At 39.0% G+C, this 24476-nt stretch overlaps 1 protein-coding gene across 9 annotated transcripts in view; it reads left to right on the forward strand.

Annotated features, from left to right (window-relative positions):
• The window catches only part of ACSL4 (acyl-CoA synthetase long chain family member 4), an 81163-nt gene that overhangs the window by 51672 nt on the left and 5015 nt on the right, over positions 1–24476 (forward strand). For 4 of the 9 annotated variants that reach the window (XM_035113690.2, XM_035113688.2, XM_035113697.2 and 1 more), the window contains exons 2-15: positions 2275–2345; positions 7908–8403; positions 9741–9918; positions 10414–10523; positions 11082–11220; positions 13995–14145; positions 15656–15779; positions 16542–16613; positions 18638–18777; positions 19197–19369; positions 19823–19897; positions 20489–20680; positions 21211–21325; positions 22563–22720. In XM_035113690.2, coding sequence (XP_034969581.2) covers positions 8053–8403; positions 9741–9918; positions 10414–10523; positions 11082–11220; positions 13995–14145; positions 15656–15779; positions 16542–16613; positions 18638–18777; positions 19197–19369; positions 19823–19897; positions 20489–20680; positions 21211–21325; positions 22563–22720 — 1978 coding nt within the window. In that variant the 5' untranslated portion in view covers positions 2275–2345; positions 7908–8052. The remainder of the gene's footprint in view (positions 1–2274; positions 2346–7907; positions 8404–9740; positions 9919–10413; positions 10524–11081; positions 11221–13994; positions 14146–15655; positions 15780–16541; positions 16614–18637; positions 18778–19196; positions 19370–19822; positions 19898–20488; positions 20681–21210; positions 21326–22562; positions 22721–24476) is intronic. The other 5 variants (XM_035113693.2, XM_035113692.2, XM_035113691.2 and 2 more) reach the window with 2 other exon arrangements.

Raw genomic sequence — 24476 nt, forward strand, 5'->3', positions numbered from 1 at the left:
GTTGCAAACATGGTCAGTTCAGTTTGACCTTTCAGAAACATCACCATTGCCATGACAAATATTGACTCATTTCCCCAGAATCAGAAGTAATAGGTCATAATGCTTACTTAAAAAGAAAAACGTATTGTCTTAGTAGGTGTGTTCTTGTAGCCTTATAAGTTCCCTAATGCATATACAGACTAGGAGACAGACTTAGAAGGCTTCGCTTGGTGAGTAGCTGCAGTTTGTGTGCGTATTTGTAGTTTTACTTGGATGTGCAAACTAGCATTAAGTATTCTGATCTTAAACCATTTGTTTTCTTTTTTTAAGCTGCTAGCCATTTCTGTGTGCAAACGGAACAGTGCTTTAAAAAGTCACATATTTAACTTTTTACCCTGTCCTTGATAACTTTACAAATATTTTGTAGTGGACATAAATGTTTCAACTTCTACAACTTTGTAAACCTTTGCAACTTTGAACAAAAATACCTTTTAATTATGCAGTGCCTTTCATCATACTTCTTTGATAGTAAATAACAAGTATATTTCTGTATGAATGTTGTAATCTCTGGTATCTTTTCTTTCACATTAAACCTTGGGGTGGAGGAAAAGAGCAGTTGTGGAAAATGTAATCTTGTCTTTTGCTTATTCCATGTGTGGCATTTTAAAAATTAATGATACTGTAACAAGAGGGCCTTCTCATTATTCTTGTGACCTGTTTTTGCCTCTACAGGTCATGACTGGGGGGGGGGGGCTTAACCATGTGTCCCAGTTTTGGCAACATGGTAAGCAAAACCTTGGCTTGGCATGACAGTAAAAAGGACCAGGAGGGAGCAAAGCAGCTGCAGACTCCCCTTAGTCTTAGTGAACCTGTGCTATCCTCGTAAACCATAGTTCGGCTTACATTGTATCTTTTGTAGTGGCTAAATGTATGGGCTAGGTTGTCTGTCTCACTAATTTTACTATGTGAAGCAAATGTTGTCACAGAGTATACTTCTGCTGCTATGCTTTCCATTTGCTTTATACCATCTATGCAGCACATGCAGATTTAATTGCATACTTATTCACTGGTGGTCCTAATTAAACATTTTGAAATTTCAGAATCAGGCTAGTGGCCTAATTCACACAATCAAATCCTAGTTTAATAAGTCAGGGTATGCACAAACTTTAAACACTAGAACACAGTACCTTTGATCCTCCTTTTGTGTGAGTACAGAAACAAAAGCTACAGTTTACTATAGTTTCCCTTGACATGCAATCAGGCACTATGATTAATAGGTTCCATACAAGCAAGGATTCAGAAATCAAACGTTTTGATTGCGTGAATGGCGTCTCATTGTTGGGCAACATGATCTTCTTGTGTTCTCAGTTCTTCTGTTCCAAGACGCCTTTTGTGATACAGTGGTACCTCTGGTTAAGAACTTAGTTTGTTCCGGAGGTCCGTTCTTAACCCGAGACACCACTTTAGCTAATGGGGCCTCCTGCTGCCGCGCCACCGGAGCACGATTTCTGTTCTCATCCTGAAGCAAAGTTCTTAACCCGATGTACTATTTCTGGGTTAGCAGAGTCTGTAACTTGAAGTGTTTGTAACCTGAAGTGTTTGTAATGCGAGGTACCACTGTATTGTAGAATTGTAAGAGGTTCAGAAAAGAGCAATCAAAATGATAAAGGGGGTGGAGCAACTCCCGTATGAAGAAAGGTTGCAGCATTTGCGACTTCTCTTAGTTTAGAGATCAGGCAAGTAAGAGGTGATGTGATAGAAGTTTATAAAATTATTATGCATGGCATGGAGAAAGTAGATAGAGAAATGTTTTTCTCCCTCTCTCATAGCACTAGAATTCATGGACATTCCAAGAAGCTGGATGTTGGAAGGTTTAGGACAGATAAAAAGAAGGTCTTCTTCACTCAGTACATAGTCAAACTTTGGAACTCCCTCCCCCAGGAGGCAGTGATGGTCACTAACTTGGAAGCTTTAAAAGAGGATTAGATGAATTAATGGAGAAGGCTATCAATGGCTACTAGCTATGAGATAGCAATACCAGTTGCTGAGGAGGGGAGAATGGTATTGTGCTCATGTTCTGCTCACTGGTTTCCCACAGACATCTGGTTGGCCATTATGAGAGCAGGATGCTGGACTAGATAGGCTATAGACCTGATTTGACAGGCTATTCTTAAATTCTTGCGTTGCCTTTTAAAAAAACAAAAAACCTATCATTTTGTTGAAAAGCAAAACTTGTTTAAGATAAATAGCCATATAAAACTTGAAAATTAAAGTTCTGTGTAACTTTAAATCTAGAGTTACAGTCTTCCCCATTTTACTGTGGACTGGGCAACTTCTGAAGAGTTCTCATTTCTCCTGGAAAAACTGTAAGTTTGAATTTTGGCATATCAATACTTATTGTTGAGAATGTTTCAATAACATATCTGTTTTTTATGTACTGTTTTTAAAAGTGTGCTGATTGAAGTAATTCCCTGTTTAGAAATATTTCCTAAATGTAGCCTGTATCTTTCTGATGTCATATATTTAATGTCTATAGCAGTATTTGATTGAGTGTGTGGTTACTATCAACCTTTGAATTGGGATGACTAGCAACTTTTTCAAAAGAAGCCTTGTAGGTGTTTTTAAAACATCTGGATCTGAAAGTTTCTCAGGTGCAATTTACCATGCAATTTGCATGGTAACACTTCAGGTACTGCTTGGAAAAAAAGAGGAAATAAGATATTTGTGTGACTAATAGGATTACCCAAACTTTTAATAGGTTATGCGCCATTAACTCCACTATCAATTGGATATAAGCTTTTTCATATCACACCCTGTTTTTAACTGGTGGATTACTCTGAAGTGCACTAACTTTTAATAACATTATGTGTTTAAAGGCTTTGAAGTGCACTTTTCTTGATGCTAGTGGGTTGACCTTAAATAATATGGAAACAATTAAAACACTATTTATTGGTGAGACCTTTCCTCATCATTTTAAAAAAAACACCAATATATGGAGCACCTTTGGGCAGTACTACTTTCTACATGAAGATACCGTACTTTTCTGTGTATTAGACGAGGGTTTTTTTACTCCCAAATACAGTGGTACCTCCACAGCCGAACGACTCGACTTCCGAAGGTTTCGACTTCCGAAGTCGACAACCCCGGAAGTCTAGGGTGCGCACGTTCTGCACCTGCGCAGAAGCGGCGCACGCAGTCAGCGCATGCGCAGAACAGGCACTTCGAGAACCGAAGACTTCGACTTACGAAGACGGCCGTGGAACGGATCGTCTTCGTAAGTCGAGGTACCACTGTAAAGTAAAAAAATGGGTGGAGTCGTCTTATACCTGGGTAGTGCAGAGGTGGGATGGGCAATTGGTTGCATCCGCGAGCAGGATCTAGCAATTGGGTAGGTGAATGGTTGCTGCAAGGGCTGCTTTGGATTGGCTGCTGCTTTGCCAATTGGGTGGGTTATCTGTGGATCCATAAAGGGCTGCTTTAGATTGGCTGCTGCTTTGTCAAATGGGCAGGTTATTAGCATATGCGGCAAGGGCTGCTTTGGATTGGCTGCCGCTTTGGCTTGCATTGCTTGCGATTGTTAGCATTTCCAAGTGAGTTGAGTGATACTTGGTTTGGCATCCCCCCCAAAAAAATTGCTCAACAACCGTGGGCATCCCCCCCCCAAAAGCTCAACAACTCTGGGCCATCTTCCCCATTTTCTTAAATTTGAGCCCCCCAAAATAGGTGGCATCTTATACATGAGGGCGCCTTATAGACTGAAAAATACAATTTATTTTCATTGTATAGCTTTTTCAGTCTGTCAAGGAGGTGCTTCTTAATAACTACTCTTAAACTCTGCACAGTGCAGTTTCCATCAGCCTTAGTATCGAATGATTATTTATGTTGCTTAGGTAGCCTGTGTTGATTTCAGATCTTTTATTGTTGAATTGATGCTATTAATTCATTATGAATAGAGATGACAGCACTGAGCCTTTTGCAAACTGTATTTTGGCCTGCATTAGCCAGTTCTGAGCGTTTTAAATGTATATTGCACGAAACTGAATCCTGAGGGAGCTCCTCCCACAGCCCGAAAAAGTTACTTTAGGAGGAGATGATTGGGATGATTGGAAGTAATGGTGCATGATAGCGGGGCCCTAACCAATCTGCTGCTTCTGTTGCATCTCCTCCATGGAGCCCAAGTACATGTTTTACATTTTGGAACCAGGTGAGGGAGACAGGGTACGAAGTGATGGGAAGCGTAGAAGCAGCTAAGGAATTGTGCATGCATGCATGCACACACATACTTTCTCCAGTCAAAATCTCCCCATTCCAAAGAAGCTTTTCCTGGATGGGAAGGAGAAGGGGGTTCAGATGCACACATTTATGTCTAAATGTAAAGTTAGGCTCTGAATTGGTGTTGCATGCTTTGTTTGTTGTCAGACTTTGAACACAAATTTTCCAGATTTTTTCTTAAATTATGTCATATTATATAACTGTTCCTCACTAGAGCTTTAACAAGCATTAACATTTCTGCCCATGTGTTTTTGTTTTATGCGCAACTTACATCTACTGGAGTGTTTAATTAACTGGGGGGGGGGCATCAAAACAGGTTTGAAGGAAAGAGCTAATGCAAATTACTGTAATGTAATTTACTTGAAAGTCTTCGGACTGGCATTTTGTTTTTGGCAAACACAATATATTTTTAGAAGTCCTATTTGGAGCTGTCAAAATATACTTCATTGGAGAGCCATGGCTGTCCCATTTTAGAATGGGAAAACAAAATGAGCATGCCATTATGTGAAAAATAACTAAATTGCAGGTAGCTATGCTAGTTTATCAAAATAAATGCAAAAGCAACAGTAGTAGCTTTTATTCAGAACAATTCAAATATCAGCAAATACAAAGCAAGCTTTCATTTTTAAAGAACTCGCCTTCAGCTAGATGCTAAGCTTAAAAAAAGAAAGAGAGAGGAGTGGAGAGGATAAAATGAACTTTTGGAGCATGATGGGGGAATTAAAGTGTCTATAACATCAAAATGTAGCATGTCAATTGTTATATAAACCTACATTAGATCATGCTCAAAATCTACAAAACACTGGGTTCAATCTTGCTACAGCATGCAGACTTGCGGGGGGAGGTATTTTAATCATGCCCTCAAACAGAGGCTTTTAGATAAATGGAACTTATTCATGCAGCACATAGTTAAACTATGGAATTTACTCCCACAGGAGGAAAGATTAAAAGAGGATTAGATAAATTAATGGAGGAGAAGACTATCTATCAATGGCTACTGGCTATGATAGCTGTGTTCTGCCTCCACAGTTGGAGGCAGCAATACTTATGAATGGCTACTGCTAGAAACAACAGGAGGGGAGAGTGCTTTTGTGTTTGAATCTTGCTTGCCACTGTGAGAACAGGATGTTGGACTAGATGGGCCGCTGGACTTGATGGGTCATTGGCCTGACCCAACACGCTCAAACTGGTTCTCTTAAACTGGTCCACAAGCCACCAGGTGATCCATGCAAAGGTTGCAGAAAAGTTGAGGATATCTGTATTTTGCACTTTATTCATTTTTTGTTTTGATCAGAGCCATATTTATCAATAAGGCCAACAAGGTCATGGCTGAAAGCATCATAATACAGTGCTGTTTTTAACAATGTCAATATGGAATACGAAAAAGTGCAAGTTGAAACTCCCAGAAATTTTCAAGTCATCACACAGGCACAAAGGTGTTCAGAACCGCTGCCCTAGAACCATATTTTTTCCTCCCCACCCCCGGCCTTTTTTTTTTTTTTGCTGAACATCTATCTCAGGCATCCCCAAACTTCAGCCCTCCAGATGTTTTGGACTACAATTCCCATCTTCCCCAACCACTGGTCCTGTTAGCTAGGGATCATGGGAGTTGTAGGCCAAAACATCTGGAGGGCCGCAGTTTGGGGATGCCTGATCTAGCTGCTCAATAAAAATCCTGGGAAACTTGAAAGCTTTCTCACTTCCTTGTGATATTTTGGTTGACTCTGATAAAAGTTATTATACCACAGTTGCTTTGGGATTTAACTAAATTAGATTTAAATTCATGGGAAATGTCTATTTTGGAATATTGGTAATGTAAAGCATATTCACCTATGGATGTAAATCATATATTTATGTTTCTATAAAAGCCAGACACTCTGTAGTAATTACTATTCCAATTTGAGAAAATGGAAACTAGGGGATTTCTAACAAGTCATATGACTGTTACATATGAAGCACATCTTTTTATTTATTTTAATGGTTTACATGGCTGGCTTCTTTGCTAAATTTCCTCAATGGAATTGAGGCCTTGACAGATAAAATTTTACTGTAATTATAAATAAGAATCAGAAATTCATCATGTTGCACTATATAATTAAATAACATTTATCAGCTGAGTAATACATGCTACTAGTCTGTAGCTGCTGCTGTACCTTAGAGCAAATTCAATAATCATGATTAAATAATGGGTGCTGCAGAATCTTAATTATTGACATGCTAGTCTGTCATTTAAAATCTATTTTTAAAGCACAGCGTGTTTCATCCTGAAACATCAAATATGTTTATACATCACTTTTAATACTGGGGTATAGCTGTCTGAATTCCTTGTTCCTGAGGAATTTCCTGTCCTGTGGTTCCTCTGCATTTTGCTTCATTGGTCTGTCCAAAATAGTCCTAATCCTGAAGCACTCTGTGTAAAGAGAGGATCCTTGCTTTTTGCTCCCTCATATCAGAATGTTTTGGGCCCATTTCACAAAACAGTGTTCTGTGCAGCTTCCAGCATTTTTCCTGGAAATTGTGGGGAATATTTAAGAAAGCCCCAGTGAAATGGGAGTGAGTGTTGTTCAGTCGGTGCCTATCATTCCTCTATCCATCACTCACTTTCTCCTTTTGCAAATTTAAACCCTAACTCCCATATAGAATCAAAGAACTATGAAGATGGAAGGCACCCTGAGGGTCATCCAGTCCAATCCCCTGCAGTATGTCCATATTGTGCACAAGACCACTGAGGCTGATCTGATTGCATATAAGGATAGGTTTTATGAAACCATGGTTAAACTGCAGTGCTGTTTTTTGAACAGAAGAAGTTCCTTTCACATAAGAAGCCCAAATCACATACTGTATCTATATTGGCTCATGCCTGATCGTTAGGATACAGTCATACCTCGACATCCGAAGGCTTCGACTTCCAAAGATTTCGACTTCCGAAGTCAAAGCCTCCGGAAGTCTGCCCAGCGCGCACGTTCTGCGCCTGCGCAGAGCGGCGCGCCTTCTGCGCATGGGCAGAATCACGCTTCGCGCATGAACCGTAGCGGCACTTCGACAACAGAAAACCTCGACTTGCGAAGACGATCAGGGAATGGATAATCTTCGTAAGTCGAGGTACCACTGTATGTTTAAGACCTTGTTTATATCAGACTGGTTGCCAGTCTTAAAGCAAGGTCAAAAGGGAGGCTATGGAAGCATTTTGCAATAAGCAATTGCAACAGTTCAGTGTTTTGGCCTGCCAAGGAATCTGAATGTACACAAGTCCAGTAAACAGTGAATTAATGTAGCTTCTGAGTCATAAGCAGCACTGCTAAATCCTCTCCTGCTCAAGTAAAAATATTTAAAGAAAAAGCTATGAACTTTTGAACACAATGATGCAATACTTATTTACTAAACTGGATTAAAAGTATAACATTTTAAGAGTGCTTCTCTAAAATATTGGAGTTGGGGTAGATGGAACAAATATTTATTTCAATTTTATTCTCCTTGAAATCAGTTATGCCACATGTATATAAGTATGAAACCAGTTTTTTCAACCTCCAGTATCTAGCTGCATTTTATGATGAAACCAATAAAGGATTGAAGCTAACAAACTGTTACTAATTTTGCCTCCTACTCACTGATTACCTGTGATCTTCAACCACCAATAATCTGCTGCTGGCTTCCAGTATTTCTAACATTGCAGTGATTACTCTAAAACTGAACCACCTAAACCTTCATTCTGCTTTTGTCTGCGGCTGCTTCCACTTTTGCCTTGCAAAAAACTAAGGCACTTCAAATCCCTGAAGGACAGGAGACAGAAAGCCATCCATTATGAAGCTTAAGCTAGGACTACGCATCTTTCTCTTGCTTCCTGTGTACTTGTTGATAAATCTGTACAGTGCCCTTATATTCATTCCGTGGTATTTTCTTACAAATGCTAAGAAGAAAAAAGCTATGGCGAAGCGATTAAAAGCTAAACCTGTCTCGGACAGTCCTGGAAGCCCATACAGAGCCATTTCACATCTTGAGTCATTAGCCACTATAGACTTGCCTGGAGCAGACACTTTGGACAAATTGTTTGACCGTGCTGTAGCAAAATTTGGAAAAAAAGATTGCCTTGGAACAAGAGAGATCCTGAGTGAGGAGAATGAAATACAGCCCCATGGAAAAGTATTTAAGAAGGTAATAACTTTGGTAAATGTTTAACACCATTAATAAGGTATTTTAAAAACGTTGATTGATGTCTTCAATATCTTACTTGCAATGAATTGGGGTCATTTTTAAGCACTTTGTATGTTTAGAGTGTCTTTTGAAATCTGTGCACTTTATTATTATACTATTCAAATAGTAAGTTCAAATTTAAAAAACAAACAAAATTAGTAATAAATAGGTCAATGCTCATTTCAAAAGGCATTACCGACTGTTGTTACCTTGTCAAGCATACATAGATATGAAGTTTAATACTTATTCCAAGTATTGGAACTATGTGCTTATGTCTGAAGATACCGTGTTTCTCATATTATAAGACATGTCTTATATTTATTTTTTCCTCAAAAAAACACACTATGGCTTATTTTCAAGGGATGTCTTATTTTTTTCCTTCTCCTCCTGCCGCGGCTGGCATTGCTGCTGTGCCTATCACTATGTCTTATTTTCGGGGTATGTCTTATATTCCTTGAATGCTTAGAAATCCTGCTATGGCTTATTTTATGGGTATGTCTTAAAATATGAGAAACAGGGTACTTACTTTGTATGTATTTCTGTCGCATTTCTATTGCCATGTGAATTGTTGGCTACTAATAAAGGGAGAGGGACCCAGGTGGCGCTGTGGGTTAAACCACTGAGCCTAGGGCTTGCTGATCAGAAGGTCGGTGGTTCGAATCCCTGCAACGGGGTGAGCTCCCGTTGCTCGGTCCCAGCTCCTGCCAACCTAGCAGTTCGAAAGCACGTCAAAAATGCAAGTAGATAAATAGGAACCGCTACAGCGGGAAGGTAAACGGCGTTTCCATGTGCTGCTCTGGTTCGCCAGTAGCGGCTTTGTCATGCTGGCCACATGACCTGGAAGCTATACGCCGGCTCCCTCGGCCAATAATGCGAGATGAGCGCGCAACCCCAGAGTCGGTCACGACTGGACCTAATGGTCAGGGGTCCCTTTACCTTTACCTAATAAAGGGAGAGGATTCTAAAATACTTTGGAGAAGAATGTTATTGAACAAGCTGTATTTATCAATATAGTAGGAAAGCGTAGTATTTGCATAGACACCTTACTGGGCAGGTTTCTTAGCACTACAAACACAGTTGGCCTATTTTGAAAGTTACCTGCATTTCTTTTAGACCAGAATTGTGGCTGACTTTCTTAATGATTAATAAAATATTTAGATTTTAGGCACTCTTGTTCTAGCGAATACTGTCTCGTGTTATATTGCTCAAGTCATTCAACAGTATATTTTACTTATTTATTTAGGAGCCTACTAACCAAAGTTCTTATATATTAAACAAGTGTTTTACTCTTTGACCAGCTGATCTTAGGAAACTATAGGTGGCTGAGCTATGAGGAAACTAACCAGAAACTGAACAACTTTGGGAGTGGATTAGTTGCACTTGGGCTAAAACCAAAGAGCACAGTTGCTATTTTCTGTGAAACCCGAACTGAATGGATGATTGCAGCACAAACCTGTTTTCGATACAGCTTTCCTCGTGAGTACTGATGCTTTATATGGCCATATATGAGCAAGTTTGTGGAAAAATAGGACTATGACCCCCAGGCTCCTTGTTCCCTCCTTCCCCGGTCCTATATTTCCCCCCTCACTGCAGTGTTATCTCCTAGTTATCAAAACAGGTATGTAACTTTAAAATACAATGCCAGAGTTTGCTGTCCATGATGTTTCTGTGTAAAACTCAAATGTACACGAGGGTAAACAAGTCATTTGAAAGACTCATGATTTGCGTGAATAGTCACAGTATTTTTCTTACAAACCGGAAATTTGCATAGGTATGTCACTTTTATTTACTTTGGGATAGTCGTGGATTTTTTAAAAAAAATTATGCAGTAGATGTGAAACATAAAATGAACATGAAAAACCAGAATGCTTTTACTCATTCCTCAATACAAAATAATTGATGATGGCTAGAAAATACAGATTTGGTTTTAGCTTTTATTTTTAAAGCAATTTCCCCCTTTCTGTTAAACAGTTGTTACTTTATATGCGACCCTTGGAGAAGATGCAGTAACCTATGGACTGAACGAATCTGGAGCATCTTATCTAATCACTAGCACAGACCTTTTAGAAGGCAAACTCAAGGTAAGTCTTGATGAGATACCTTCATTTCGTATAAATAATAATAATCTTGCAAAAGATATGGGTTGGGTTGCTCTTTTGCTTCATGGAAAACTAATTCAACATTAGGCTGAAATTCTGGAGATTGTGTGGACTAACTTGTGGCTATGTGTATTTTGCAGTGGGGCTGCAAAGTATTGTCTTGGCTCATAAATCAGTGGGACTCTCAATAAATTCCCTTCATTGAAATTATTTGAAAATTCTAAACAAACAAGTAGTATATTGACCACCATGATTTGGGCACAAAGCTGGAAAGCCAAAGGGCAAATATTATTGATAGCTTCTCTACCTTTTGTGGAACGTTCATCTGAACGTTTTCATAGTTCTAGTATGAACCAATATATAAAAATATGCTTCCATTTGGACTGGGTGTTTAATAGCTGCAGGTAAAGGGAGTAGATTTTTAAAGCACTAATACTAGCCCAAGCCATCATAAGGATAGAGGTATCAAAATAAACAGGCAATATGTTAAGATCCTGTGCTGTACACTGTGTAATCAACCTTCAAATATTTCTTCATCAGAATGTTTTGTCAGAAATCCCCTGCCTCAGACATATCATTTATGTGGACAAGAAGACTATCAATAAATCAGACTATCCTGAAACACTAGAGATCCTTAGCATGCAAGCAGTAGAAGAACTGGGAGCCAAATCAGAAAACTGTAAGTGGACCAAGTGAAAGGCTAGCACAGCTGCTTAAAGTTATAAAACACTTCTTTCACTATAGTAAGCAAAGTTGTAAATATATAAATCATAGGGAAGAAGTATGAAACTGTAAGCTGTTTAAAATATAAGCTTCTCAATATTGTATGTACATGTGTATTTATTTAAAATATTTCTAGCCTATCCATCCAGCGTAGGAAACTCTTTTCAGCCCAGGAGACACATTACCTTATGGTCAACTTTCTGGGAGCCACATACCTGTGGTGGTGGGGCCAGATGCAAAAGTGGGCAAAGCAATGGTGTGACTCTTACCCTTGTACAGTATCTTACATTCTAGCCATGAGGTTTCTATAACTACCACACATCTCTTCAGCCTCCTTTCAGGCAAGTGGCATTATCACAGTTCAGTAACACATTTCAGCTCAGGATAAATGAGTAAAGCGAGGTTTGGCCTGTGGGATGTCCCAAGGGCCAGATAGAGAAGGTCACATTTGGCCCCTGGGCTTGCAGTGATCTCTATAGTTATGAGGCTGAAGTACAATATATACTGTACACTACATAATAGAAACAAGCCATAAAAAATATTATAAAACCCTGCATCTGAATAAATAGAAGCAGATAGAATCAGGTGAGATCAAACTATCAAACTCTTAAAATGCTGGGTCAAGTAAGTCTTTACAAGCTGCTGAAATAATAACAATGTCACCAGCAGTTGCACTGCTAAAGAGGGGGCATTCCACAAGCACTCTAGCTTGGCATCTCTCTCTCTCTCTCTCTCTCTCTCTCTCTCTCTCTCTCTCTCTCTCTCTCTCAAAATAATTTCTATTGGAATTTTATTTACAACATAACACAAAATCCCCCCCCAATACACAAATCTGCCCTCGTTAAACGTGAACATAACATACAGTGAACATAACATACAATACAAACAACCAAATAAAAGACTTCCTTTATCCTGTATCTGGCCTCCTTATTTACTTCTTATAAACTGTTTCCTTTATGAATAATTACTAAGATTTTTCTAATTATAACTTAAATATTCACAAAGTCTCCTGCAGACATTAATCAAACAAGTTCAGGTATGTATTTTAGGGCACTGTTTTGTGAAATAATCTCTGCATTTCCCCCATGCTTTTTGAAACTCTTGTGTAGTGTGATCTCTAATTGCCTCTGTTAATCTAGCCAGTTCAATATACTCTTAACAGTTTACCTTACTTGTTGGCACAGTTTCTTTTTTCCAGTTTTTAGCAATTGACAATTCTCATTCCAGTGAGCAGAGTATTAAAATTTTGATAATGCAATATTCCAGGGATGGGGTCCCATTTGGTCCACCAGGCTGCCAAATTTTCCAAAAACCATGCCCACCTCTCCCACATTGATGTCATATGTGAAGTTGAATGTAGGACAGGTAGATATGTGGCTGGATCAGCTGCAGAAAGCAGGACTGAACTCCCTGTGCAGGGATTTTAATTGTGCTGGGTCACAATCTCTCTCAATTCCCACCTCTAAAGCTTTGGTAAGTGGACAGAATTACTACCCCAGAGTATATTCCATACTTGTCCTGTTCTGGTCCCACATATGAGCTCACAAGGCAAGGCAAGATTGGCTCTCACAGCACCAAGGAGGTCTAGTGAACAATTTGTTCTGACAAGGGTTGGAAGTGAATTGAAACCTCTTGTGCCTTTGCCTCCAATCCACCTCTGTTCTTTGCTTCTTGAGCACTAGAGGTTTTTTAAAAGACTAACTCTCTGGCCTGAAGACAGATGCATCTCCTGCAGTCCTTGGCTTATCACCTTGTGTAGTCCTTGTGGCGCTAAAGTAGTGAGGTAGTGGGAGAAGCGTGCAGGCCCTCAGTCCCAGGAAATACACTTATAAGAATACCGGATTTGGTTTTATTTCGGTCCTGCTGCTATAGGAGCTAGTTAATGGGCTCCTGCCTGCAAGCCTCAAATTAAGTGGTCCTAGCATCAGGCTCAAATCCAGGAAACTGGCCTGGTTCCTTTGCTAGTGACACTGTAGCCTCTAACCTGATGCCCTGGTCACTGCTGGATTCCAGGTTCACAGCACCACTCGCATTCATTTTAAATCTTGCCTCATAACACTCACCTTCAGTGGAAGAGCTTTATCCTGTTCCTCTGAGCCTGCATTGGAGCAAAGCATCAGGAAGCTGAACCTTCCAGATGTCACCCATAAGTTGATAGTTCTTTCAAGTCTACTTGAAGCCTCGGCAGAGGGGCAAGCAAAGCACCCAGTCAACATTGACTAATTTGTCAATAAAGATGAAGTCTACTTTTCACCCATAGCCAGAACCATGCATCCTGTTCAGCAGGAATAGATACAATCATAACGACACCAGCAGGGTATGGATCCCCTTCCTGAGAACTATTTGAGCCCTTCTCCAAGTGCGATACTTTTGATTAACATCAAAATAAAAATGGCATGTAGATATGTCACATATCTTAGTATTTCACTACTTTCTTCCTAATGAGATTAAAGTTGCTTTGGAAATTTCCATTTCTAGAAAGAAGCCCTTCCAATTAGTTCTAAGCTAAAAGACAGAAACTTCTGGGACTTTTTGACCTTTTATAGGAATGCAGATAAGAGTATTCTGGTTTTGGTTTCCCACACAGAGAAAGTACTTACAGTCAAATTTCTTCATAAATTTTGTTTATACCTTGTTTTACAGCTAAGATTGGCATCATAAAATACAGTTTAATTCATTTTCTGTGATGTACTGATCTTTAATGTTTGTTGCCCCTGATCTTTTTTCTAGTAAATATCTCTCCAAGTCGACCTACTGCCACAGATATGGCCTTAGTAATGTACACCAGTGGCTCCACTGGGAAACCTAAAGGAGTGATGATGATGCATAAAAACTTGATAGCTGGAATGACAGGACAGTGTGAACGGATACCAGGGTTGGGGTAAGCATTTCCTGTTTTTCAAAGATGTATGTCAAACTTTTTAAGACAACACTGTCTTTCTGTAATCATTTATGGTGCAATCCCGCTTCTTCCCTATGGAGGATCAGGGCACAGCAGCATACCTGTCGACAGTGTGGCAACCAGAGGAATAGGGCCAATTAACGCCTTTTTGGTGTTTCCTCTCACCAGTCACTTAGCAATGATTAAAGTTCATGTGGGCGCGTGTGGCACTTGCTGTTAACTGCAGCTACTGATGGACAAGCAAGGAGGCAGGGCAGAGAGGATTAGGTTGGCCCATTTTAAACCCTCTTCCTATGACTTTCCATTCCTTCCTCTATGTGTTTTTACATCCTGTCCCCAGCAGATAGAGAGGGGGATTGCACTCTGGATGAATCATTAGCATGAGACTTAACTGACAAGGACTAGAATGGGTTAAACAGAACAGTGTTCAAAACAAGAGATAAATTAGTCTGTGTAAGATAAAAGTTATGTGCTTTTCCTAGGAAATGTTATTTATGGATCCTGGGTTCATATTCTGGCTATTTACTTGCTTCTTACTGGATTATAACCTTGCACCTTGGACAGGATCATTTTAAGGCAATGATAGAGTATTTAACTCTAGTGCTGCTAAAGTTAAGGGGGAGACATAGGAGTGGAAAACAAACAAACCCTTTATAAAACAGAGGTCTGAGATGTTTGAATACCAGTCTGAGGATTTTGTAATAGACTTTTTGGGCATCATATATCTACTCTGCTAGATAAGTGGGGAGAAGGCCAAACAAAGGAAACGTAAGTGCTCGTGGCTGATACTTCACCAGTTTTTTGGAAATTGGGTGCATCCTGGAACTGACATGAATGCACCAAAGGGAAGCTTTCTTTTTTTATTGCCTGGAAGACTATTGGTGAGGAAGTAGGAGAATAGAAACAGACTTTAAATGGAAACCTGTTGTAGCCTTAAGAAGGGCAATAATAAAACCACAGTGGAAACCTATTTTAACCTGATGTCTCCAAGCTGGAGAGAATACTCTGCTTGGAAAATAATTGACAAGTCCAGGAAGTTGAATAGTAGGTACAAAATTCTTTCCATTGGTGAGATGTATTTAAAGCTTTCATCTGTTAAGTAATCAAATTGGCCTGGCTGTATGTTAGAGAACATAGATCCAAGAAGCCCTCAAGTATGAAAAAACAACAACTGTTTTCTGTGCTTTATAAAAAGAGGATTGGACAAATTCACAGAGGGCAAAGCTATCGGAGGTTAGTCTCCAAAATGGCTATGTTATACCTCCACTGTCAGAGGCAGTATGCCTCTGAACAAGAATTGCTGGAAATCACTGGTGGAGGAAGTGCTGCTGCACTAAAGTTCTGCATGCATCCTTCCCATGGATATTTGGTTGGCTACATTGAGAACAGAGTGCTGGACTGGATGGGCCTTTGACCTGATCCAGCAGGGCTCTTTTTAAGTTCAGATACCCTGCATGCTATACTGAAGCACATAATTTTTCTCCTTTAGACCCAAGGACACATACATTGGCTATTTGCCTCTGGCTCATGTATTAGAACTGACAGCAGAAATTTCCTGTATTACTTACGGCTGCAGGATTGGATATTCCTCTCCTCTCACACTATCAGACCAGGTAAGCAAATGTATTGACCTCTCCTGTTGGTTGTTCACAAAGAAAGAAATTCATTAACATTCAGTTGAATTAACACAACTGTTGTGAATAGCATGGAGATGAATAGCAATCCTAGACTCGCCACATTGAAATGTTCAAAGCACAGTAGTGGCTAGTGTAGGAAAGTGTAACATCCAAAAAGGCGCTCGGGAAACTGCTTTTAGAAAAATCTAGTTAAACAGCATGATCCACCCCTCAATACCTATAGTCATCTTTAGGATCCGCTTTACAATTAAATAAAAAGAATTGTATCCATCCATAGCACTTTTAACAGCCTGCTCACATATATGTGTATATAATAGAGTGTCTTGAACAGGCAAGCCCATCAGTTGCTTACCCTGACGCACTATAATATGTTGAACATGCAATAAATAATATTTATCTTACTCAGTAACTGAATAATTTTAGCCTGCACAGATCTGTGATGCCAGGAAAAGTTTTGCAGCTCCCTTATTGTGTGAAAAAATGGATTTAAGCTAGGTTTCAAAGAGCACCACTCCCCAATATTTTGTCTCATTACTTAGTTGCATCAAGGCCTGCAGATAACCACCTACAACATTGCTGTTTCTTTTAGTATTGAAAAGTGTGTTGTTAGTGGGCTTCCTTGTATTTTGAGGTTCATTCTCTTTCACTAAATGGAATAAAGTAATTGTATTTGGAATGTGGCAGTCTTTGGGCTCTTAATGTACTTTTAACTGGGATTCTCATACTCTTTTCTTGCAGTCAAGTAAAATTAAAAAGGGAAGCAAAGGAGATTGTTCTATTTTGAAACCAACATTGATGGCAGCTGTGCCTGTAAGTATGGGTTGGGACAAGTGGCTAGTAAAATACTTGTATTTTCCATAACTTTTTGAAAAAATAATATTTATTAAGTTTCCCTATTTAACAATCCAATAAAGGCCACATTAAAGACATTCCGAATTATAAAATAATCAAACAATCCAAATTTTAAGCCAAATCATAAATCTTTGTTTGACTTCCCATGCTCTGAGATCGGAGGATTGCCATCTCACATTTGTGTTGCTTTCTTAATTAGTCCAGGTGGTTCCTATAATCAATCCAATCTTAATCTTTTGTCCATTTTCACAGCCTCTGAGTTCGTCCAGCAAGCAAGTTATGTCAAAACAATTTGTTTCTGTGTGGGTGTTTATTTTTTTTCATGTCTTTCACTTTTGCTTCTTCCACTCTTAACAGTCCCATCAGAATTAATTGCAAGTTCATAAATCTTTTCCACACAGTTAATAATTAGATCAAAATTATATCAATATTGCAATATAGTTCAGTCTCACTTGCGTACATAATCAATCGGTATTCAAACTTTCCAGGGGGATTTGCCAAGTAAAATAGCAAATACGCAGTATATCAAATAGAAACAAAGGTGGCTCCCTCCCCCCCTTTCCATTCTGACATACCAGTTTCATAGAAAAGATAATCTCTCTTCCACTCAAATGCTTTAGCTCCTCAGTGGCTGAACAGTTGGCAGAGTAGTTTATTTCCCCTCACTCAGAGCATGCCCGATAATTAAGTCCGAATTATCATCTTAAAAAACAGGAGTTTGTTCGCTCATGGTGGGGACTTTGGAGAGTCGCCAAAGAGACACACAGTGTTTTCTACCAAGCACCCCCTGTCCCCTCATTCCTACCAGATTGGAGGGCAGGTGTTGGGTGATCTGTGGGTGAAGCCCCCCCCCCCCGGCCCTGGGGTGGTTGGGAGGATGATTACTTCCATCTCATCCTCAAAATATCCTGTGCGAAACGGCAGAGAAGTAATCAACAGTCTCCACCATGGCAAGCCAAACCGGAAGTCTCCTTTTATTTTCCATATCATTCACTCCCAACATCCTCAACACTAAGAAGTAGAGTGAATCTGTATGGTAACTTTTTATTTTAATTTAGTAGTTAAAAGGTACAGTAACATATCTTCCATATACATATATTGTGATGCAGTATATATGTATATTATACATTTTAGAATTATATTTGGTCTTTGAGTCTGGGATATTTGAGTGCATGATTGAGTGCAAATAATCCATGCTATTACTATAGATATCTTAGCAGCTAATAATTTACATAGCTGACTGTTGAATATAGGCAACCTAACTTATCTTCTTTCCCTGCCACCACAAAATATTATGATTTTAACCAGCAGTTGATGCTGCAAAACTATGTCCCCTTTCCTAAGAGTAGGCTCCATTGTATTTCACTGGGATTTGCTTCTGAATAGATATGTACATGACTGCACTGTGAAAGACCTAATACAAGCTATGGCAGAAAGTCCAACTTGCAGAAAAAGAACATACTTCATAAGCTTCATGAGTGTCCCATAAATCTGACCCATGCTCAGAAAATAAACAAAATCAGTGCTGGGGCAATTGGAAAACTCCTTTATGAGTTGGTTTTTTTAAACAAAAAGAAAAGAATGTGGTGGTTAGAACTGCAGACCTTGAAGGTTGTCTTCAGATACTATAGTGATGCAAATTAGATACTGTTGTAACTATTTATTAAACATTCAAAACCAATGTGCTATACTAAAACCTTGTTGAAATAGCATAGCTCTTAAGGGAGGAAAGCTCAATTTTTCCATTGTGCATTTCAGCTTGTGCCTACGCAGAATGGCTCCCGGCTAACATTGACCATAAATAGATTAACTAGACTGTACGCTAAAGCATTGCACAACTAAGGAAAAACTAAGCTGTTTAAAATGAATGAGATTCCTGTTTCCTGTTGCCTTTTTAGATTGCCAGACTGTACTAGTATAAGCAGGACCAGGAATTGTAATTTTTCTCAACACTCACCTTTATAAAAAAAATCTTTCTATAGGAAATCATGGACCGAATTTATAAGAATGTTATGAGCAAAGTTCAAGAGATGAACTATATCCAGAGAACACTATTCAAGATAGGATATGACTATAAATTGGAACAAATAAAAAGGGGTTATGATGCACCTCTATGTAATTTGTAAGTATATTTCATATATGTGCCAGTTAATATGTTAAAGCTACAAGTAATTATATAGCTACAAGTAATTATATAGGGAGCAACAATTTAGGAAATGCATTTCTACTAATTTTGTATTCTAAAGAACCAGTGCAAGAAGCATCCCAAATATGGTCCTCCTGCTGTACATCCTCAAGTGTATCTGAATGATACTTATGTAGAGGTTAATGTATTGCACTTTAGGCTACTGTTCCAATATGATCTAGGTTTCGAGACCTTTTAAACCTTTCTACCAGATGAAACATTTTTAGTGCTAGCACTCAACGAAGGGCATAGAGTGGAAGTGAAGGGCATAGAGTGGAAGAGCACGTTGTTTGTCAGGAAGGAGATATTGGAATTGCACATACTTGTTTATTAATGCTAGATTCTTTTCCTTTAAGACTCTTATTTAACAAGGTGAAAGCACTCCTAGGGGGGAATGTACGCATGATGCTTTCAGGAGGAGCACCCCTTTCACCTCAAACACAAAGATTCATGAACATTTGTTTCTGCTGTCCTGTTGGCCAAGGATATGGGTTAACAGAAACCTGTGGAGCAGGGACAATTACTGAAGGTAACAATTTAGGGTTACATCATCTCTGTTTCCAGGAGGTCTGTATGGTTTGCTGCTAAACAATTGAATTAACTTTTCACTGGTTGTTCTTTTATCTAGTCTCTATAGTTTAACTTACAATGCTTCCAGAGAATCTGTTTGTTGAGCATTCATCTGATTTATTATCTTAAATTTATGGGTAGGTTATACAGTGTTGCATCAAGCAGTTGTTATCTCATGCTTTTCAGTGCGTTTTCCCATTGCTTTCTTTACCACAAAAGTCTTATTTTGTTTTATTTTGGAAGTGGGTTTGTTGCACAAGAGCGTCAAATCCACTTTAATTGCATTAGTTGAATTTGCCTGTTTCTGCTTGAATATCATCCACAAAACAGCAACTATCTGGAAGCACCTAGAATTTTAAATTGGAAAAACTCTTTTGGCTGCTGTCTTAAATCTTTTCTGATTTTCCTCTAGTTTCTGACTACAGCACTGGCAGAGTAGGGGCTCCTCTAATCTGCTGTGAGATTAAACTGAGAGACTGGCAAGAAGGTAAGAGAGCACTGCATGTGCAGTACAAATTGCAGTAGCACTTTCCATTTTCCATTACTAATACTGTATAATGCACGTATAAACTCTGAAAAACTTACCAGTCAAACTTACAGACCAATCCTTATGCATATTTGTTCAGCAGAAAATTCCAGTTAAGTTGAATAGGGCTTGCTTAGTAAGCTTGTACAAGATGGCTGTGTTAGCTGCAATTGTATGCTCACTTACTGGAAATAAACCCCGCAAATTTTTTGGGGGGGGGCCTTAATTCTCAGTAACCATGCATAGGCCAGAGTTGGTGTCATCTTCATGCCTGTCATGTAACAAGCTCAATTGGCTTGGCATTAAAGGGGGGAGCATTGTAGGTATTTGTCATTCCTAATAAAGGATGGCATTTTGTAGTCCCTGTGAATTTGGTATCTTGATACAGTTAATCATTGATGTTCACTTCTTCAGTACAGCACTTTCTTATTGTATAGCTTTACTGCTTACTTTTATAGCCTGCTTTATAGCTGCTTTGCTTTCTTTCTCATTGATTGCAGGAAAGCAAGAACTATAATTGTTATTGTTAATTATTTTATATAACTTTTTCAGGAGGCTATACGACCAGAGACCAACCAAACCCTAGGGGAGAGATTATAATTGGTGGACCTAATGTCTCAATGGGATACTTCAAAAATGAAGAGAAAACAGCAGAAGATTTCATTATTGATGAAAATGGTCAGCAATGGTTTTGCACTGGAGACATTGGAGAGTTTCATCCTGATGGCTGCCTGCAAATCATAGGTGCCTTATCTTTTTTTCTGGTTGGGGTGAAGTTTGATACTTAAAAATTTAATATACAATGTGTGTCATACTGGAGAAGATCTGTAGAAATCAGTGGACTTAAATAGCTTCCATTTATTTCAGTGAGTCTACTCTGAATATGATTTGTTTGGATTTCAGTCACCCAATGTATTATGTCTTCCTGTTATACAGGAGTGTGCTATATTAGAGCCTTAACCAAATTCTGTCTTGCCATACATCTTAACAGAAATTCTTTTAATCGTGCCTTTAAATTTTATGTATACATTTTTTACTTTGGCATCGAACTCATAGTAGAGTCCCTGTTGCAAAGGCAAATCCCTTGTCACTTTGAATAACAAAATGAAACATCTGATTGTATATTGAGCTTTCTCCTAACACATGGTGTAAATGGAAACATATATCTGGGTGTTTGCTTCACAAATACAGTGGGACATAGTTCTGAGTAAAGATGTATAGGATCAAATTGCATGCTGTCTCTAAAGCACCATTTCACCCAATTATTTCCCCAGATCGCAAAAAAGATTTGGTGAAGTTGCAGGCAGGAGAATATGTATCGCTGGGCAAAGTTGAGGCAGCTCTGAAAAACTGTCCACTTATTGACAATATATGTGCTTATGCCAAAAGGTAGGTTTGTATCAATTTGCTGGAGGCTTTTAAAAAACCCAAATCACTTTGAAAAGCAAAGTAGCATATTTAGTTAGAATGAGCCTTGTTCTTTCTTTACTATCCAAAGGCTTTCTTGCATGACTATAGAATTGCAGGAGTGGAAATTAGACACAGGACTGCTTCAACAGGTTTAGAGCTGACACACACATGCCTTTCCCTAGCTCAGGTTACAGGTACATTAAGTTGGCACAGAGAAACAGCAGCTGTTAACTCTCTGATAACTCTGGAAAGAATTGCTGTATTCCAAATAGGTAGCACCTGAATGTCTCCAGCATTTTACAAGTAAAAAAGCCAACCCTCTTTTTCTTCATCTTTAGCCTTTATATAGAAATGAGATAATTAACAGCAAAAGACTTTTCCTATAGGTAGTAGAAAAACATGGCGCTGTATTTTCCTTTTTGTTCTTATTAACACTTCTGTGTTGGAATTGTGTTGAATCTTACGTGCACTCCTTTTTTTTCTTTTTAGACTTAATCAAACATGATAAATGAGCTGTCTCCAGTGGTTTATATCCAACTAAATTTTACTTAGAGCTGACCTATTGAAATAAATGAACCTTTTAGTTGTTGCCACTTATTTCAATGTGTCTACTCAGAAAGACTAGCCTTGGATACAACCCACACTACAGATTTGTAGGATTGGAGTACGTTTCTACCTAAAGCACATAGGAGCATATATTTTTTGCAAGCAAAGTAGTATGATTATGGGTCCTGAACTTACCTTCCAAGTCCCGGACTGCAGAATCCGGGACCGGCAGCCGTGTGACACCAGAAGTTGCGTCGATGTAACTTCCGGTGTCGCTTTGCCCTTCTATGGGCACCAAAATGGCCACCGCCGGCTTCGAAAGTCGCTTGTACGCATTCAGGAAGTGCGTCAACGCAACTTCCGGCGTCGCTCCGCCCATCTATGGGCACCAAAAATGGCCTCCGCTGACACCGGAAGTCGTGTCTATGCACTTCCGGACATACGTAGATGCGACTTTTGAAGCCGTCGGCGGACATTTTTGGTGCCCATAGAAGGGCAAATCGGAAAGAAAAAAATGGCCGCCGGCAGGAGAAAATAACGGAGAAAAACGGGAGATGAAGTGATACGGGGGACCACCGGGAAAAGGTAAGTAAAATCGGGGTTTTCCCGGAGAAAACGGGGTACTTGGCAGCTATGGTCCTGAATGAATTTCTCCTGCGTTCTTTTCTAGTGACCAATCTTACGTCATCAGTTTTGTGGTTCCTAATCAGAAGAAATTAACTGCTCTTGCTGAACAGAAAGGTGCAACTGGCAGCTGGGTGGATATCTGTAACAATCCAACAATGGAATCTGAAGTCCTGAAAGAGATTAAGCAGATGGCTAACAAAAGTAAGCAAACAGCTATTTCTGGGTATCAGAATACTGTTGTAATGATACAAAAGTCAGACCTGCAACAAAATGATGAGACTATAGCAGGAGTGGAGGACCCTCTTTGGCACAAGAGTCACATTGAGCCCCACAAGCTTTCTAACTGGCCCTCAAGACTCTTCCATGCCACTGCCTCTCACCCCAGGCCATATATAGCCTTATCGCCTATATACTTGGGGTGTCAGCCATGCCTTCATTTTGGGTTTTTGTTTTTAAAACACACCCCTAGAAACCTGCTTTCCCCAAACATAGTGACACTTTCCTCTTGTTTCCATGCTGGTTCTGTTTCTTTGGGTGGCAGGCAGGAAAAGGTCTGGACAAACACATTTTGGTTACTTGCCATTAGAAAGTGGGAAATATTGTGTGACTCTCTGAAATACTGCCTTTTAGGGATCCAATTTCCCCATCCTCCTCTCCTCCCTTTCATTTTAAAAGAAGTTATACTGGAATAGCCCATGGGAATTCGGTATTCAGCTTTCCAGATCTGCCATCCTTTCCATTCCCAAGATTCCAGCTCCTGGATGCATGCTGAAAACACAGCTTACTTGCAACATTGCTGTGCTTCCTTTTACTTGAAACTTGCTGCATGGTATTTAACGCTATGAACTGTGCCAAGCAGTGTAAGCCTAGTACTCAAGCACTGCAGCATAGCTGAATGTGTTGTGGGCATAGCAAGAACTGTACTGTAAAGACAATTCAAATTAGGAAATGGCATCTGGTTAAAACCAAAAGGATTAGGAATAAATGCAAAAATGGATCCTGACCTGGGTTCTCTCTCAAAATGTAGTGACTGGATATGTCATTACTGTTCAATAGATTTAAATATATTGATTGCTGGGGTTGGGGAATGGTCACTTAACATTAACTGGGCTGTGTAAGGGTAGAAAAGGCAGAATTGCTTCTAGGAATACAGACAGCCCTTGGGAGCATCCTAATTCATTACTCTCCTGCCATCTAGTGGCTATAGGTACACCTTTTTCTTTCTTTTTTTAAAAAAACACCAGCAAAACATTTAGGCTTTACAGTATAAATTAAATACTTTACAGTATTTAATTCAATTTTGCCTCATATTTTTAGCAAAATTCTCACAGCAGGTACCAATTCAGGTTTATATTGACATACTATAAACAGTAGAGAAAATATTCTAAAACATCAATTTATACAGTAATGGGTTGACAAAACAACAACAACAATGAAATGTAACGAAAGAACAGTATGACCATTCCTCCCACAGAATAACAAACTTAGCATGTTCATATGGGAACAGGCAGTCTTTTAATAAGTACTTTCTTAACAAAAACTGGTACATTTTAAATGGAAGCTTTTAAATTAATTTCTTCCACGTTGGCAGTTCACTCATCATAGCTTGCTTATTCTTACAGCAGTAAAAACAAGTTGTTAAACCAATTGCTTTCCAGGAGTCCCAGTTTAATTCAATGTAAGCCAAAACTGGAATTCTTACTTGAAGAAGCACAACACACTGAAATTAATGTTCATTACATTCTGGCAAAATCAATAGCCTTAATTTTATTTCAAAATTTGTTTAAATGTCTTGTTATATTATAATGATAATTTAAAATTAAACATACTTATTGAGTTACATTCCTGCTCACACTTCAAAGCAGAAAAGCAGCACATGAAGCTCTGCTTTCTTAAATTAATTTATACCATACTTTTCTATATTACCTTGAATTGATGCTGTAAACAAATTAGCAAC

The sequence above is a fragment of the Zootoca vivipara genome, chromosome Z (genome assembly GCF_963506605.1).
Source record: "Zootoca vivipara chromosome Z, rZooViv1.1, whole genome shotgun sequence".
Taxonomy (NCBI): Eukaryota; Metazoa; Chordata; class Lepidosauria; order Squamata; family Lacertidae; genus Zootoca; species Zootoca vivipara.